This window comes from Carassius carassius, chromosome 47, assembly GCF_963082965.1.
Source record: "Carassius carassius chromosome 47, fCarCar2.1, whole genome shotgun sequence".
NCBI lineage: Eukaryota > Metazoa > Chordata > Actinopteri > Cypriniformes > Cyprinidae > Carassius > Carassius carassius.
Window position 1 is genome coordinate 22,903,478 of NC_081801.1, and position 18,119 is coordinate 22,921,596.

Genomic DNA, 18,119 nt, shown 5'->3' on the forward strand with positions numbered 1-18,119 from the left:
CGTTCACGAAAAAATAAAAATAAATCGTGACAGTTTGTGAGAATAGCCTATGTGATGTCCACCGTGATTGCCTTCACATCCGACAAGACATTCAAACAATTATTAGAAACGCTATAGTACACATATATTTCAAATGACATTCCGTGTGATAGTATGCTATTAGACCTTGTGCGCAAATTGTATAATATATTTTTTTTAAATACCAAAAACACACGTACACACTTCAAAATATAATTTCACGTGTGATAATACTGAAACAAAGTTTTAGTAGCAGTTAATCTCCTGGAAAAAAATTAAATAAATAATAATATTAAAAGTTGTATTATTTCAAATGAAAACAATGATTCAAAAGTAGCCAAATATAGTGCTAAATTGATATCCGTTTTACATCACGGTGTCCATGTTACACAGTGCATGTTCCTGTAATTATTTTATAACCATAACAATGCGTAATCACAATCAGCTAAAGAAAAATCACACATTAAAGGCTACACGTTTTTCAGTAGTGTTACTTTCTCGTACAGAGTAGCATGAACACTGTAATGTTAACTGTAATGGATCAATATCATTTCAAATTTGTTTAAAATGGTCAATTACTACAGTGTGCGAATTATTCGGCCTTCTGTGAGTTGAGAAAATTCTGTCAGTAATTTTAAGCACGTAATGAGATTTGTCGACCTCGCGCAAACCAAAATTCCTTTTTGCGCCACTAGTAGTTAAACAGAAAGAAGTTTTACATAAATTCCGATATTAATGCTTAGTGAAAGTTCTAAAGCAACTAGTGTTGCTTTGGTTACCACAGGCACACACGGCCACGACTTATGTAATACAACTTTTGACCTTACTAAAATGTGCAAATGCATATATTTTTAAGACCCCTTGACTTCTTGCTAAGGCTTTTTAGGGGAACAGCCCCCCTGGAATAATTCGCACACTGGCTCCATCAGTTGGAGGCGACATGAAATGTAGTAGGCTACTTGGAGTAGGTTTCTAATGATTCAAAGAAAAGCTTTAGATCCCTGTGGTGTTCCTAAAATGTCTACTTTGCTCTAACAGCACTAGTGGACTGCTGCATATTTCATCCTTTTCTGTTTTTGTCGTTGATTACAGAACCAAACCCGAACCACATTCTTCTTTAGATCCAACTTCTCCGCGATAGCCGCGATTTTCTCCGACGACGGTCGCGGTTGGATGGCGAAGTACGCCTCGAGCGATCGCTTCTCCGGAGCCGCGATGGACGTGCGCTTTCGTTTCCTCTCATTCCCGTTAAAAAGCTCTGGTTTGCCGTTTTTCTCCCGGTAAGCCGCTTCAGCCTCCTCCAGCCAGGCTTGGAGGACGGGTTTGAGGGCGATCATGTTGTTGTGGGACAGGGTTAGGGACTCGAACCTGCAGATAGTGCTTTGGCTCAGCGAGCCGACCCCCGGGATCTTCAGGTTGGCCAGGGCAGAGCCCACATCCGCCTGGGTCACTCCGAGCTTTATCCTCCGCTGCTTGAACCTCTCCGCGAAAGCCTCCAGCTCTCTGGGATCGGACTCCACGTCGTTGACGCACGCCATCCCGTTGTGGACCGACAGGGTGTGCGGGTGGCCCATGGCCATGGCTTGGTGTAAGTGACTCATTTGCAGGTGGTGCTGGTGGGCTTGAGTGGTCATCACCGACGGGTCCGGCGGCGCACCCATGCCGCTGACCGATAAACTGGAGGAAATGTGGTCGAGCAGATCCCCCTCCAGGCTCTGGTGGCTGAGGTGGTGGTGGTGGTGGTGCGAGGGCAGGTTGGATGAAGGGTGGGATATGGGCACTGTGGACGAAGAGGAGGTGCAGGGCACGCTGCTCATGGTATGGTAGGTGACGTCCGTCTTGAAAGGGTGACTCTTGCCGTGAGACACGATGTCAGCCGCCACCAGAGCTTCTGCGCGGGCCAGTAGACTCTCATCAAAGCCGCTGAATATATTGCCCTGGAGCTGCAAGTAAGAGCGCGCATATGGAAGTCAGTGGGGAATTGTGTCAACTCCGGATTAAAGAACATTCCCAAGCACCCTCCTCAAAGCACAGGTCATAAAAATTAATATGAAAGCAGCAGTTTTGCTTGGATAGGCATGTGGGAGAGAGAGCGAGAGAGAGAGAGAGCGATAGAGAGTGTGAGCTCAGAGGAAAGAAAGGGGAGGCTGGGGAGGGAGGGATGGATGGATGGATGCTGGAGCTACACGAAACACCTCAAAGTGACAGAACGAAGACAGTACGAGGAGTTTAGCGTGAGACGTACCTGCGGGGCAGGCAGGCACACCCGCCGCATGCCCTCGGAGCCCGGGTGCAGCGCAGGGTGCATGGAGAAGTGCTGCTTGCCGTTCATGGCCATCATCTTCGTTGCGCACCTTGCAGGTTAGTGGACCTGACATGGAGGCGACGCGGCTCTCTGGCTCGACGCTCCTCGTGTGTGCTGTTTCCATTGGCAGCGCCTCCCGGGCTCTCCCCCCACCACCTCCACCCTCACACCGCCCTCCCGCCTCCATCTGCTCCAGTCTTCAACTTACAAGCGGTCTGACGCGCATAGGCTACTGTGTCTGTACCACATGAAACATGTTATTTGTATTTCAATACTTTTTTCTTCATCAGCGAAGTGATTTATTTATTTATTTATTTTTTGGGGGGGGTAAAATAAATAAATAATATGCTGGTAATTTTACGGTCATTTCAGTTATGCATAAAACACTACGCAATAAAGTGCAGAATTTTAAAAACCCGTTAAAAAAAGTCTTTTTTATTTTCATGTCAAAAGCAAGACAAATAGAGTTTTTGGTTTCATATAGTAAAAATATTCAGAACTATATATTATTCCACAGTTAGTGCAAGGAATACATCAAATGAACTGTGTAACCGAACAGGGATCTAGTCTTTTTAAAATGTAATTTTAAAGTCCGAGCATTTATACATTGTTATACATTTATTGTAAAATCATTATAAATATGCTGTGCTGTGTAAAATGTTTACTGTATTAGTAAAAGTAAAAACTAAATATATTGCTATTACAGTTATTAGGTTCTATTACAGTTTTGTTTTGTCCTTTATATATAAAATTATATTTTTAAAAAGAAATCTCAATGGCATATACCGACACCCGTATTAACTCAGAGTGAACCTTCACCTTGGCTGACCCCCAGTCTTCATTGACTGTGGAGTCTGAGAGAGTGACTCTCATCTGCCCTGCTAACGGTTGAGCATTAAAGGAAGCCCTCAAAAACACTTTAACAGCTCTATTAAATATAAAGATTTATGAAGTTGTTTTCCTGTGGTACCAAAGTCAAATAAATGATTTGTAACTCTATATTAGAAGAAATCGTATACAAGAGTTGAATTAGCAAAACAAGTCATAATAAACATAATATGACTCAATTTTAAGAGTGTTGGAATATTTGAACATCACTGAACTCCCCAGCAAAACCCCACCAGCTCAAAGTTGTTTGGTCAATAAATGAATGGCATTGCTGTTGGCCACTGAAAGTAAACACCTGTTCTCTCTCTGTGGCTGGTTGACGTGGTGAGCATGCTGGTGGCTGCAGAAAGAGAAGCCAGGCAGCGCAGTGACACAGATGCACCATCTGATCCCATCCACATCTCCTGTTCCCCCAGACGCTCAATTATTTATCTGCTATGTGGCAGGCATCCATTACCTCTCTGGCATTTTCTCATTCATTACGCAGATTAACGGTGTGTACCTTTTTTGTCTTGGCAAAATTGTAAACAGTCAACTTGTAATGCCAACTGTGTCATTATATTAACTAATCTTGCTTATGGTGCCTTTTATGATAAAGTCACATTCCTATCCTTCTCAAGATAGAGTTTCAACTCATGAATATTTTACAAGCAGAACCTAAAAATGCCCCATTCATAGCTCATCGGTTCATCTTGATTTACATGAACACTTACCTTTCCGTACTGTGATGGTAATCTTGAGTTGAGCATCAAAATAAATGGTTTGTTTTGTTTATTAATCTGTCATTTGGTACTTTTTTGGTTGTAGGTTTTAATAGTCATGTTCACAAGTTTCTTTGAGACTGAATTCTCTAAGACTTTAACAGTGTATATCATAAGACATATGAATGAGCATGATAAGAATAGATAAAGTAATTGGTCAGTGACATGGTTCATCTTTCTCCTTCGTTGGGACAACAAACTTTAGGAGCTTATTTTTACTGTTTATGATTACATAGAACACATGATCAGTTGACATATGGATAAAAATTTCCACAAAATCTGTTCTTTACAGCTCTAAAATATCATTATTATTAGTTTATCAATGTGAATTTGCTTAAAGGTATGGTTTAAAAAAATAGGATTTTTCATTGATAACATTTTATTTTTAATGTTAAAAAGGGTTACCTGCTGTAGCTTTAATAAAGCCTTTATCTGCCGAAGGAAAGTGTGGTGTGACCAACACACAGGAATCCAATTTGATGTTTCGTGATAAGAAAAACATAATAGGTTATTATATCCCTAGCCTCTTATGGCTGTGTGAAATTTCAGTATGTTTTTTAAAAACATTATATAATTTGACCCTTTTACGACATGGCATAAGAGTCTGTTATGGCTGTATATGATTAGTTTGGTTGTGGGATATTGATTTTATACAACAGTTCAGTGTACAAGTTAATATTAAGTCCGTCACATTTTACACACAATAGTAACATTGTGCTAATGAGAATAAATCCAAAATTATAGCATAATTGTGTTTTTGAACAAATTGATTGAGTAAACGATCCAATGACTAATTCATACAGACAGTATTTACATCTGAAATCAAATACTAATTAATACTTTATAGTATGAAATACTGACATGCTAAGTTCTATCCATGTGTATAGTATGAATATATTCCAGACATTCCTCATGTTATCATTGTCATGTGACCTACCAGTGTCAGTTCCATCTCTTCACTGTCATTCACAAATTCTCTCCCGTGGCCTCATGGGGATAGTAAAGTGTCCATTTGACGTGCACCTCAGAATATCACCAGATAAGTAAGTCATATGAATACTGTGAATTTGGACATGTTTCTTCACACACTGTATATGTTTTGCATTTAAATATGTGATTATGTACATAGTGACTTGTTTTATTCCTGAATTAATCAGTGTTTGGAAGTTAATCAGTCGGTGAATGATTCAAATGCCACCATTTACCTGCGTAACGATGTAACTTCTCTAATCTTTTCTTTTGAATCTATCACTACTGAAAGTTGGTCTGAAATGCATAAACACGGTTGAGTGGAGTGAAGCAGAGGTTTCTGCGGGACAGTAATGGGAGTGGTCGGGGGGCAAGGACATAACAATTGTGTTACATGATTTGCTCATGTCATAGTAATAGTTGTGTTTAGGGGTGGGGTCACGTAAGGGACATTATTTTCACTGCATGATTAAGAAACAGTTTGAAAATGCCCCACAAATTTTTAAATGCCCACTTTTGTTCCCCAGAGAGCTCTTAGGCTACTTAATAAAAGTGAACATTTTACTAGTCAAATCTCATAATTATTTGTGTCATAATTGTTGTATAATAATTATTCAAATAAAAATGCTATTTGTAAAAATACTGATTAATTATGTTTTAGTTTTACTTCTAATTGATGATACCATGAATACACCACCCTGAATACAAACATTACATGTTTACAAATGTTTTCCTGGGGGAGTTTATATGACACCACAATGGGAATCTTTATGCACTGGGCTGATTATATGACAACAGCATTTTTGGGCCTGAAAGTTTTTGAAAACAAAAAGATTTTAGTCTTTGTGTAAACTACAAAAAAAATTGTGCAATCATTATGTGTTTCTTAACATACTGACATCACCAACTACTGGTTAGGCATGCAGAATACAGCATTTTTATCATTTTCATGGATCCATGTGAACGAAGATTGTTTTGACAATGTTGTTGTCTGTTTGCAAAACTTTTCAAAAACGCAAAGGAAAAACTTTTCAGTTTTTAGTACATTGCTGACATGTAAACATACCTTAAGATATACATATTTGACGTTCATGCTTTAATATTTGCAATGCTGGGTAGCTTACTTACCAATTCCAAATTACACGACAAAAACTGTAGTTAGTAAAATAATCTATTAGATTACACATTTAAAGTAATATAATCAGACTACTTTTTGATTACTTTTAGATTACCTTTGACCTAACTGGTTTTCCACATTGATTTAAAAAAGATAATCTTACACAAAATTGATATAAAAATACAAAGAGAAAGAAAATAAATTCCATTCATTGTTACAGCATGAAGTGCATTAAAGTTTAAAGTTAAAGTTCATGGGGTATGTGAAGGAATTAAAGGGGGTTCATGAGCCTAATAATTAATTAAATCATAAAAAGTTAAATTCTAATATTTATTTTTTTAAAATTACAACCAAAATAAAACACTTGATAAAAAAAGAAATATAATACTGCATGTCATGTGACCATATGAAATATATGTATTCATAATCCTATTACAAGTACTTACATTTTGGAATCTGATTATGTAATCCAGATTATATGTAATCAGTTACTACCCAACACTGCTGGTGAAGTATAATGTAAACTTTTAATAAATCTAAGAAAGAAATAAGAATGTGCTGTTTCTTCATATTTTATTTGATGGTTAATTAAAATACAAATACTTGTTTCTTCATGATTGTTTAACGACCCTAATGTTTTACCTGTATGCCTTACAGTGCAAACTACTGAGTAAAAATAATTAATTGTTTTTAAAAACAGAAATAAATGCTTATGTATTAAAAGGAACAAGAAGTCAGGATATGTACCGCAGACCAACTAAACAACAAACAGATTATCAGATATGTTAAATGGTGACCATGTGTCACTAGGCTTGACACAAAATCCACCTGACTGATGCTTCTGTAGCATCAGGTCTCACATTGCATGCATGGAAAGATCAACCTCACCATGACTTCACAAGTCTCTCACTCTGATAGTCGTGCATTTGCCCACATCATCTCAAAACCTCCCATTGTCATCAGAAAAAAAACGGATTCATTATTTAAGCGTTGCAATGGTTTTTGTGGGCTTGTCATCAGCCGGCAACAACATGGCACTGATTTCAGGTGACATGTTTTATTGATTTGGTTTTGGTGAGATATGATAGGAGTTTGCTCTTCTGCAGGAATTAATGCTCTGATCTGCAGAACGACCTCACTGTCGTTGTTGGTGTGTTTGGTCCATCCATTTCCTTTCGTATCCATGCTCCAAGCAATCTCTGAGTGCTTGTCGCTCTAGCAGCAAGGGATGAGAGAATGACGAGTGGGTAAAGCGGGTGGTTGACATGCTGTCCCATGGGGCAATCAACACTGCTTGCATTAAATCAAATAGACTCTGAGTGTTTTTCACATGGCTTCCCAAAGTAAGGAATGGCAGTGCATTATTCATAAGCATTTGAATATGTCAAAGCCACTGAAGGCAAATTAACTTTTACACCATGTCGAAGGTTTGGGTAAGATTAAAATTTTCACTTTGTTATATTCCAGCCATTTGCTAAGATCATTTAAGTTCATTTTTATTTCTCATTAATGTATACACAGCACCCCATTTTGACAGAAAAACACAGAATTGTTGAAATTTTTTGCAGATTTATCAAAAAAAAAAAGAAATACAAACTGAAATATCACATGGTCTTAAGTATTCACACCCTTTGCTGTGACACTCATATATTTAACTCAGGTGCTGTCCGTTTCTTCTGATCATCCTTGAAATGGTTCTACACCTTCATTTGAGTCCAGCTGTGTTAGATTATACTGATTGGACTTGATTAGGAAACCTGTCTATATAAGACCTTACAGCTCACAGTGCATGTCAGAGCAAATGAGAATCATGAGGTCAAAGGAACTGCCTGAAGAGCTCAGAGATAGAATTGTGGCAAGGCACAGATCTGGCCAAGGTTACAAAAAAACTTCTGCTGCACTTAAGGTTCCTAAGAGCACAGTGGCCTCCATAATCCTTAAATAGAAGACATTTGGGATGACCAGAACCCTTCCTAGAGCTGGCCGCAAGGGGTCTGAATACTTAAGACCATGTGATATTTAAGTTTTTCTTTTTTAATAAATGTGCAAAAACGTCAACAATTCTGTGTTTTTCTGCCAATATGGGGTGCTGTGTGTACACTAATGATGAAAAAATAATAACTTAAATGATTTTAGCACATGGCTGCAATATAACAAAGAGTGAAAAAATTAAGGGGGTATAAATATATATATACCAATCAGGAATAACATTATGACCACCTTCCTAACATTGTGTTAGTCTCCCTTTTGCTGCCAAAAAAGCCCTGACCCATTGAGGCATGGACTCCACTAGACCCCTGAAGTTTTGCTGTGATATCGGACACCAAGATTTTAGCAGCAGATCCTTTAAGTCCCGTAAGTTGCAAGGTGGGGCCTTCAACAATGCTTAGGTAGGTGGTACATGTCAAAGTAACATCCACATGGATGGCAGGTCTCAAGGTTTCCCAGCAGAACATTGTCAAAGCATCACACTGCCTCCACCACCTGCTTGCCTTCTTCCCATAGTGCATCCTGGTGCCATGTGTTCCCCAGGTAAGTGACTCACACATACTCAGTCATCCACATGATGTAAAAGAAAACGTGATTCATCAGACCAGGCCACCTTTTTCCATTGCTCCGTGGTCCAGTTCTGATGCTCACATGCCCTCTGTTGTCACTTTTGGTGGTGGACCGAGGTCAGCATGGGCACCCTGACTGATCTGTGGCTATGCAGCCCCATACGTGACAAACTGCGATGCACTGTGTATTCTGATCCTTTTCCATTAGAACCAGCATTAACTTCTTGAGCAATTTGAGCTACAGTCGCTTGCAGTTGGATCGGACCACACAGGCCTGCCTCTGAACTTTAAATTATTCATATATAATTGTAACAATATACAAACTTCACAATCGCGGGAAGAAAGAGGTGGGAACTGGCGGACAATTAAAATGAAGCTGGATGGCACGACACTCCTCCGCTGCCTGGTGGACGGCGACGGCTCCTCCGGTTTAAGGAAGATGGCAGGAGTCCCCCGTTCCCTGCTCCTCCCCATCATTGCGGATGGCAGCAGGCTCATATGGAAAACGGTTTAGGTGAAAATGGAAGATTTAGAGGTGATTGCAACCCTCTTTGGAAATGGCAGAAAGTCTGTCAGGGAAACACAGGCTCTGAGCTATACCGTGGAACTAACACATATGGGATCCACTTGGGTCACTACATATGGAACCCAGCCTTCCAGTTCTCAGGGATTCATTGAATGAGGGCCTGGCGTCGGACATTCCATCACATCTGGCTGTTGAGGGGATGGAGGAGCTTGACAGAGTCTACAGTATAGACTCTCTAGAGCGGTTTTATCAAGTCAACACTAAACTGGAGCCTCACGAAGGCTATAGAATCTAGCGAATGTGTTGGGGGTCACCCAGTGTAGCAAATCAGCTCAAAGGGGAAATATGAATAATCAGTCATAACTAGTTATGATTAATTATAAATATTTAGATCCGCTGTAAGTATTTACTTGACCTCTCAGTCAACTGTCTGTCAGTTCTAAGAATGTTAATTTCCTGGTTAAGGAAAATAACTTACTTTACAATACTACTCAGAGCATGTAGCAAAAATCTGCATGATTAGGGACTTCAGTTATGAGCAAATAATGAACAACCTCAAGTGTGATACAAATAAGACTTAATTAACTACCTAAACACTTAAACTAGTCTTACACACGCACACACACACACACACATACAGTGGACATAGGAAAAGGGTTAAAGCTTAAGCAGAGAAGAGTCTAAATAAAACACATGAAGCTATCATACAATTTGATATTCATCACATCTTCAGCCTGAAGAAAACATCAGTTTCTTAGTTCAAACACACCTTTGTAAAAGATGCATGTTACGAACTTGAAAAGGTCTAGGGCATGTACCGCAACATTTATATATTAAAGTCAGGGTAGGTAGTAAATGTATAAACAACTTTCTTCCAAATTTGTTTAAACTTTCTATATATATCAATGCATAATTAAAATGTAAGTACTCTGATAAAAAGAGTATAAAAATCGAGTGTCTCTAGACCGTTTAATCTGTATTAAACACAGCTCATTATTTCCATTTCGGGACGAAACATAGGATTGGCTTAGGCGACTGTCACTCTCTCGCAACAATGGCAACCACCCTTTTGTCACACTTGACCTGCCCACTTGCGCGTGCACGTTTGATTTGAGGAATTCAAGAGGCACGGATCCTAGGAATACCAAAACAATGGTAGAGAAACAGCAAGCAAAATTCACAGTACCAGCCTATGCAGTTAGTGAAGGCAAACCAGGCAAAAAAAGGAAGACAGTAACAGTACAAGAAAAGGCAATGAACAAAAAGTCTTTGGATAAACAAAGAAATAAAACGTGAGTTAATATCAGCGTGGCTTTCCAGCGATGGCGAGAACTGAGGGAACTCAAGGGGCTGAAAAGTGACTCCTTGATGGCTTTATTTCTGTTGGACAGGTAAATCTTTCTTTTTGTATTTTGATCATACATATTTTTTTGTTCATTTTTTCATGAAGCATGTGTCATTAGCACACGTAGCTGCGTAATATAGCTAACATAACATTACTTAGCGAGCCGTAGCAGAGACGATAAATAATCTATAGGAGCCCAGAAGGGAGGGGGTGGAGTGAATGGAAATAATGAGCTGTCTTTAAAACAGTCGTGAGAGGTCTACAGAAGTTTAAACAAATTAGAAAAAAAAGTTTTTTTATAATTTTTTTTTTACCTACCCTGCCTTTAACGTACTGCTGAAGGTGGGGGTATGGTGGAAGAACACATGACAGACTCTTTCAAAGGGAAAAATAAACTGGGCTTTATTCACAACAAGCCAAAAGGCCACTGGACCCGGTCAAAACAACAATTATGTGCGCTTGGTACAATGTGATATTAAAAACAAATAAACAAACAAACAAACAATAAATGGGAAAAGAACAAAAAGTGGCGCCAAAGGAAAGAACAAAATATAACAAAACAATCCTTAATCTAAACCTAATCTAACCAAAACAAAAATGTAGAACATAAGCCGAAATCTTCGGTGCATCCGGCACCCTAACTAAATTACCTACAAAAACAGAAATACAAGGGATGGCGCTCATTTCTTACCTGGTGTGTCTAAACAATCATCTGCTATGGGTGCAGTGTATATCGCGATATACTAACCTGCGTTCTCTTCCCAAAATGTAATTTTTTTTAACCGATATCTCCGAGCAAATGAATAGGTAGACACAAACTAATCTCGCCCATGTTAGAGCGCAACAAATATTTAGAAGTACAAATAAACAAAGCACATAGCACACTACTTAATTCGCGGGCAGAAACATAGACAAACACTCCGTTTACGGCAGAAAACTCATTCCGCTACAGAGAGCTCGATTTACTACAGAGGAGTTCTCAATGTGCTCCGGAGGGAAAGCCTGAATGAACACGTAACCCCTTGCTGGGCAGCCTCCGATTGGCTCTGAAGCGGCGCCTTAATGATGACTGACGTCCGACTCGGCCAATCACAGCAACCTGTGAGCAGAGAGAGTAAACTAGAGACAAAGGGAAGATAATGAGCACAACAACCGACACGTGCTCAATACACCGACGTGCACAGATCAATGAAAACAGAATACGCGTGGAGCGTAACACCTCCCCCCTTAAGAACCAACTATATGGAATAGATCAAACATATAGTTGTTCAAACAGTGATCAAATCCCGCAATAATCAACTCTAGATAGTGCGTCTTATGTTTGATTACCAGATAAACCCTGTACAATCAGAGACCAGCGCATCAATCGTTGATTCAGATTATACATACGTGACAGAAAAACTAGAGGGTTATGATCTGTAAACACCATGACTGGAATACTACTCGATCCGACATACACATCAAAATATTGGAGGCCATTAAAAAAGTTCTAGTGCCTCCTTCTCGATCGTCGAATAATTCAACTGATGTCTGTTGAACTTCCGGGAAAAATAACAGATAGGATGATCGATACCATCTTTACCTTCCTGAATTAACACAGCTCCAGCACCAACGGCACTCGCTTCCACATCAAGTTTAAAAGCAGAATCACAGTCTGGTGCGGCTTAAACAGGTGCATTACACAGAAGACCTTTGATCGAGTTGAAAGCATGCTGACATTCATCAGACCATAAAAACGTTCGGGATGGACTAAGAAGTGAAGTCAGCGGGTGCGCAATCGTCGAAAAGTTTTTACAGAAACCACGATAATAGTCAGCCATCCCTAAAAATCGAGTTCACGTCGGGTGGTGGGAGCAGGGAACTCGACTATAGTGGTAACTTTTGCTTCTACTGGGCGCCCTTGAACGACTTCCTTCCCAAGATATGTGATAGTAGTCTGCCCAAATTCACATTTAGCTAGTTTTAAGGTCAGCAACGCTTTCTCAAGAAGCTCAAAAGTTAGCAGTGAAAACACATGTTCTGACCAGTCAGTAGAATAAACTACTAGGTCATCTAAATATGCATTACACTTAGGCACTCCAGCCAACACAATATTGATAAGTCGTTGAAAAGTGGCTGGTGCGTTGCGCATGCCGAAAGCCATCACAGAGTACTGAAGGAAACTATCAGGTGTTACAAATGCCGAGATGTCAGAAGCACGAGCCGTAAGAGGAACTTGCCAGTAACCTTTTATCAGATCTAATTTACTGACATAACAAGCTGAACCAAGGTTATCAACACAATCTTCCATGCGCGGCAGTGGAAAACAATCCGGTACAGTTACAGCATTTACTTTTCGATAGTCAGTGCAAAATCGCGCAGTACCATCGCTCTTTGGCACTAATAAGCACGGAGAACTCAAGGGACTACAACTGGATTGAGCAAATCCATGCTCTAACAGATACTCAACCTCATTCCGCATCAGAGCTCTTTTTGCTGTATTCACGCGATACGCATGTTGTTTGATCGGAGCAGCACCACCCACGTCAATATCATGCTCTAACACTGTAGTACGAGAAGATACATCGTTAAACAAAGCAGGAAAATCATTAACCAATTGCATAATATCACATCCTTGTTGTTCAGTTAAATGAGACACACAAAATGCAAAATTAGTTAATACCTCAGAATCCGTAAGTCGAGCACATTGCTGGTAAGTATGACGTAAGATTACTCCATCGTCCTCAGGATCAGCGATTTCTACAGCAGCGCAAGCTACTAAAACAGGAGATGACACAGGGACAGTAATTTCCTGTGCAAGTAACACATTCTGGACAGCTTCTCTGTTGTGAAAAGTCTTTAACATATTCACGACACACACGAGTCTTCCCCTTCCTATCAGGAGTTCCGATAACGTAATCTGTATTTTTGATTTTTCTCACCACCTCATATGGTCCAGAAAAACATGCTGATAAAGCAGACCCTACCATAGGTAGCAACACCAACACCTGATCGCCCTTATTAAAGGTACGCTGTACAGATTTACGATCGTAGTGACACTTGAACCGATCGTAGTGACACATGAACCGACGTGCACAGATCAATGAAAACAGAATACGCGTGGAGCGTAACAGTGCATATGACAATTAATGTATCAGTTAATAAGACTAAGTTTTATACTTGCACGTCTCAACAGTTTGAAAAGGAGTCCTGATGCACTTTGGGGCTCCAGTGGATCTCTGCTGTAGTGAGTTTATGAGAAAGACCAGTTCAAATCAGAGGATCTTGATGAATGGAAAGTCAAGGCCAAAGGCCTGGCACAAGCCCAGTTTTGTGGTTTTTAAGGCTCTCAGCTCAACAGCTTCCCCTGGAATTCCCGAATCTAAAAGAACCGCCCTGATCTGGTGATCAGTGATCTATATAGGTAGATGATGTCTAGGGGTTGAATGACTTCTCATTTTTTTTAAAGTCGACTTTTATGTGATGAAAGTCAAGTCGATGTCGACTAGTCACTGATGACGTCATTAATGAACAAATAAGTCTGGAAATATGAAAAACACCTTGTGCACAGCTATGATATATGACACAGCACTGCACACATGGCTATTGCTCCAATAATAGCAAATTTTTATCAGTTCTTTTGTCTTCGGGTCGTTTTATTTCTCAAAGATTTCTGCTCGTTCTAAATCAGATACAGATAAAGTAGCACAGTACAGATTACATTTATATGAATGCATTAGTGAGAGAGATTCTGTGTGTGAATTATTTCTACATGGCAGCGTCTCTCTAGTAGTAGTGACGCTGTGGGATTTAGTTATTAACAAATATATGCTTTAACTTTTCTGTTTCTAAGCTATTTTATTGCGAAATCACAGAACAGCGTTGACAGTACATTTATGCGCTGAATGATTCTGTGTGCTAGCGATCTGCGCATGACATACGAGCTGCTGTCTGTAGCCAATATGCGTTACAGTGTAGCAGTGCATTATATTAGAACAGTGATTGACTTACCTGTACAATCAGCTGTTTAGAATGTGCATTCTCCTGTTCAGTTTCGAGCATCCAGTAATATAATCACACGTCTTGTGGACCGTTCGGAGCACAAACTATTTGTCATTTTAACTGTTTGGAAACGGTGCGTAAATGTGGAAGTCCTTCAAACATTTATTATTCTGTTGCGCTCTCTATAGGACCGGCAACTAGTCGACGTCCAGCTTAAAGTGTCATGGCATTGAAGTCGACTAGTCGATTAGTCGATGCAACCCCTAATGATGTCACACCCTCAGGATTTTAGTGAGCCAATGAGGAATGGTACCTTTTAGAGGGAAGTTTTACAACCTTTTGTCCTCAGGCACATGTTTCACATATGGTCTTTCATTGGATGTTGATGAAGAAACTATTAAAGATTCTGGTAACACAAATACCTTCCATAGGTACCAACATATGATATGAATGAACATTTAGACCAATAAAATGCAGCCGAAAGATACCAAACATGGCATACTGTTAACAAGACCTCTGTTAACAATAGTATGCAATTCTAAAATGTTAATTTAAAAAAGAGTTTGTATCAATACATAAGTGAAACACTTTAAGAGGAAAAATAATGAAATGGGGAAACTGGGTACATGTTCCTACATTTCTCAAGTGGTTCTATCAAGAGGGAGATAGAATTAGGATGGACTGTATAGTAAAAGGATCTGAGGTCCTGAAGCTTTGTGTCCAGTCTACGTACCATCTTACGGCTTGGCCAGGACAAAGTAAAGCTAGGGCTGGGTCTGCCTCCTTCAGGGAGCAGCACTTGCATGTTCACCACCTGGGGCCGGATTCACAAAACATTCTTTTAAAAAAAATTCTTCTTACCTGCCGTTTTCTTCTTAATTTTTTACCTCCCCTCTAGATGGAGGCCGGTGCAAGCAGGAGCAGTCTTCTTTGATAGAAACTTCAGCTCATCGGACTGCAAAGGCTCAAATGAGCTCTGCTGTATTGCTTTGAACACTAGAGACAGGTCCCAAGAGGGTATAGAGGGGGGGCCAGGGAGGATTCATCCTTCTCGCCCCCTTAAGACACCTGATGGTCAGGTCATGCTTCCCTACCGACTTCCCTTCCACGAGGTTGTGGTTAGCAGCATTTGCAGTAACATAGACTTTAACCTTCTGATGTCTAGGGGGTTTTGGGGGCCTGGAGAAGTTTTGACATGTCCTGAATTTGGTGCTTTTTTCAGTTTCTTATAAACATATACATGGCTAAAGTCTGAAAACACTGTATTCAGTACAAACTGGGCTTAAATAATATGTAAATAGCATGTATGTGCATTATTGTGTTTATGAGAAAACAACGTTTATGTGTAGTTGGAGAAAAACTAAAATTTTGAAGTCACTGAAATAAAGTCATAAAACACATACAGACCATTTGTTCACAAGACTGTCAAACCTGGAGCTTGTAGCCTAGAATTCTTGCTTCAAAATGATGTGAAAATCATCTTGTTTATTCACTAAAAAAAACAATAGCTTGATTAAAAAAACTTAGAGAAACGCAGGGTCTGACCACGGGGTGAAGGTTTGGTGGAAGGGCAGGTATCATTTGGACCTAGTAGGTACCGCATTGCCACGACACCTCAGGACTCAGCCATGGAGCCAGTATTGAAGAGGTCACATATGAAGCAGCCCTAGCAGCGGACTACCACTGCAGCTGCTATATACCCCAGGTGTTTAACACCAACTAAGCACGTCCCTATGACATAACCCTGCAAACCAATCCTGGAGACAGATGCACCAGAAGACTTTGCATGAGCATCCTGAACCATAGCTTGTGAAGGGCTTGGTTCAGGACATGCAAGTCCAAGATTGGTCGTAACCCACCGCCTTTCTTGGGTACAATGAAGTAAGGGGCTGTTAAACCCTGTCCTCATATCGGCTGGAGGGACCAGCTCTATTGTGTCCTTTGCCTGTGGGACTGCAATTTCTGCATGCAAAACAGGGGCATCTGCAGCCTTCGAAGTGAAGTGGAAGTCCCTGAACTTGGGGGGATGCGGAGCGAACAGAATTGCATAGTCTGAAGGAGCCAGCGAGATGGACTTGGCAGCGTAGCCAGGATCCCAGATACAGTACAAGTGGCACCAATGGAACCACCGATGTACCCGTGGTGGGGCAGCAAAGAGGAACGTAGGGACCCAGCCTGGGTGTCTTGTGGCCGGTCCAAAGCAGGGTCTCTGTGCGTACAACACTTACCTGCCTTTGGGCAGAGGGTGCGGGAGTATTAAATTTGATAGCACCCTCAAACCACCCATTGCTGCTCAGTGGCAAGAGAGGAGGGTGTGATTGTGATCCAGGCCTGGCCCGTCCACAACTCCCCATCTCATCTGGGGACACAGATAGAAGAAACTGCGCTTTTGTTAAGATTTTGAGTATTACTTACTGTGAAGTCAGTGGCTGGAAAAAAAATAAACAAATAAAACACCCATCCCTCCTCCTGAAGAATGCCCGTCTCAAGGCCTCTTGTTCTTCCAATTGCAGCCAGGGTTTAAAGGGGGCCTGGATGGGCGGGGCAGCTGCCCTGTGATCACATGAACCAGAGACCACACAGTGACCTTTGCCAGCATGTAGTGCGAGGTCAGTAGATGCGCAGAGTTCTTTGAGAACTTCCGGGTCTTGACCACTCTTGTGCAGGCCCTCAGTGCCTTGGCCTGATGAACATGCAGTAACGCCATGGCATGTTAGACAGAGGCAGGTTCTCCACAGGCAGCATAAGCACTGTCGGTCAGGGATGACGAGTACCTACAGGCCTGAGAGGGGAGTGATGGCTTGCCCCGCCAGGTGGCAGTGGTATTTGGACACAATTGCATTGCAACCGGCCACTCCACCAGAGGGATGTCCATATAGCTATTTTCCACTGCCTTATCGTCAAGGGTGTAGGAGTCACTGGAGTGGTTTCTGGCAGTGAAAGGTGCCGTCCATGACCCAGTAAGCTCCTCATGCACTTCTGGAAAGAAAGGCACCAGGGTGGGGCCCTGAGAACCAACACGAGTCACTCCAATAAACCAATAATCCAGCCTCGAAGGTTTGGGACATGGTGGAGGCTTCCACTCGAGCCAAACCTTCTCGCCAGTCCGGGCAAGCATAGCCATAATTTATGGATCCGAATCCAGAGCTGCTGGCCACCCATAAAAGTCTGGCTCATCCTCTGATGCAGTGATCGACATCCGATCATTGGGGGGAGAGCCAAAGATACTCCCAAAAGATACGTCTTTAAAAAGATGTCCACCCATGAATGCTCTTTTAGAATTTGCTAATTGAAATATGCTGAAGTGCACAGTTGAGATAGCCGCTTGCAACAGAAATAAGGAATTATGCAGCCTGATCTGTGCAACCCACTCGACACAGGAAACCACCACCATACCACCAACACCAGAGCTCCAAGGGGCGTGGTGAACTCGTTCAGTATTTTTCAAGCAGTAAAATCAGGAGCGGAACTGTTTGACCGCTTGGCTAAGAAGCGAAAAGCTGAGAATGCATTGCACCTGCTGCCTAATTATACTCACGCTGCGATCTGCAGCAACTGGATGCAATCATCTCATGCCAATGTGTATTGGCTCATTTGGTTTACACTCGAAGTAGATTGGTCTCTCTAAGTGAGATCCCAATTCAACATATG

General features: G+C 41.0%; 1 protein-coding gene across 1 annotated transcript; it reads right to left on the bottom strand.

Annotated features, from left to right (window-relative positions):
- Positions 1-861: 861 nt before the first annotated feature.
- LOC132130450 (POU domain, class 4, transcription factor 3) lies at positions 862-2,410 on the bottom strand. Its single transcript, XM_059542161.1, has 2 exons — positions 2,264-2,410; positions 862-1,961 (listed from the first exon to the last, which is right to left on the bottom strand). The coding sequence occupies exons 1-2, from the start codon at positions 2,357-2,359 to the stop codon at positions 1,059-1,061; spliced, it is 999 nt and encodes a 332-aa protein (XP_059398144.1). The 5' UTR covers positions 2,360-2,410; the 3' UTR covers positions 862-1,058.
- Positions 2,411-18,119: the final 15,709 nt, after the last annotated feature.

Coding starts and splice junctions, on each gene's coding strand:
- LOC132130450 (XM_059542161.1), bottom strand. CDS start 2,359: ATGATGGCCATGAACGGCAAGCAGCACTTCTCCATGCACCCTGCGCTG. Junction 1,962..2,263: donor TGTGCCTGCCTGCCCCGCAG/GTACGTCTCACG, acceptor TCTTACTTGCAG/CTCCAGGGCAATATATTCAG.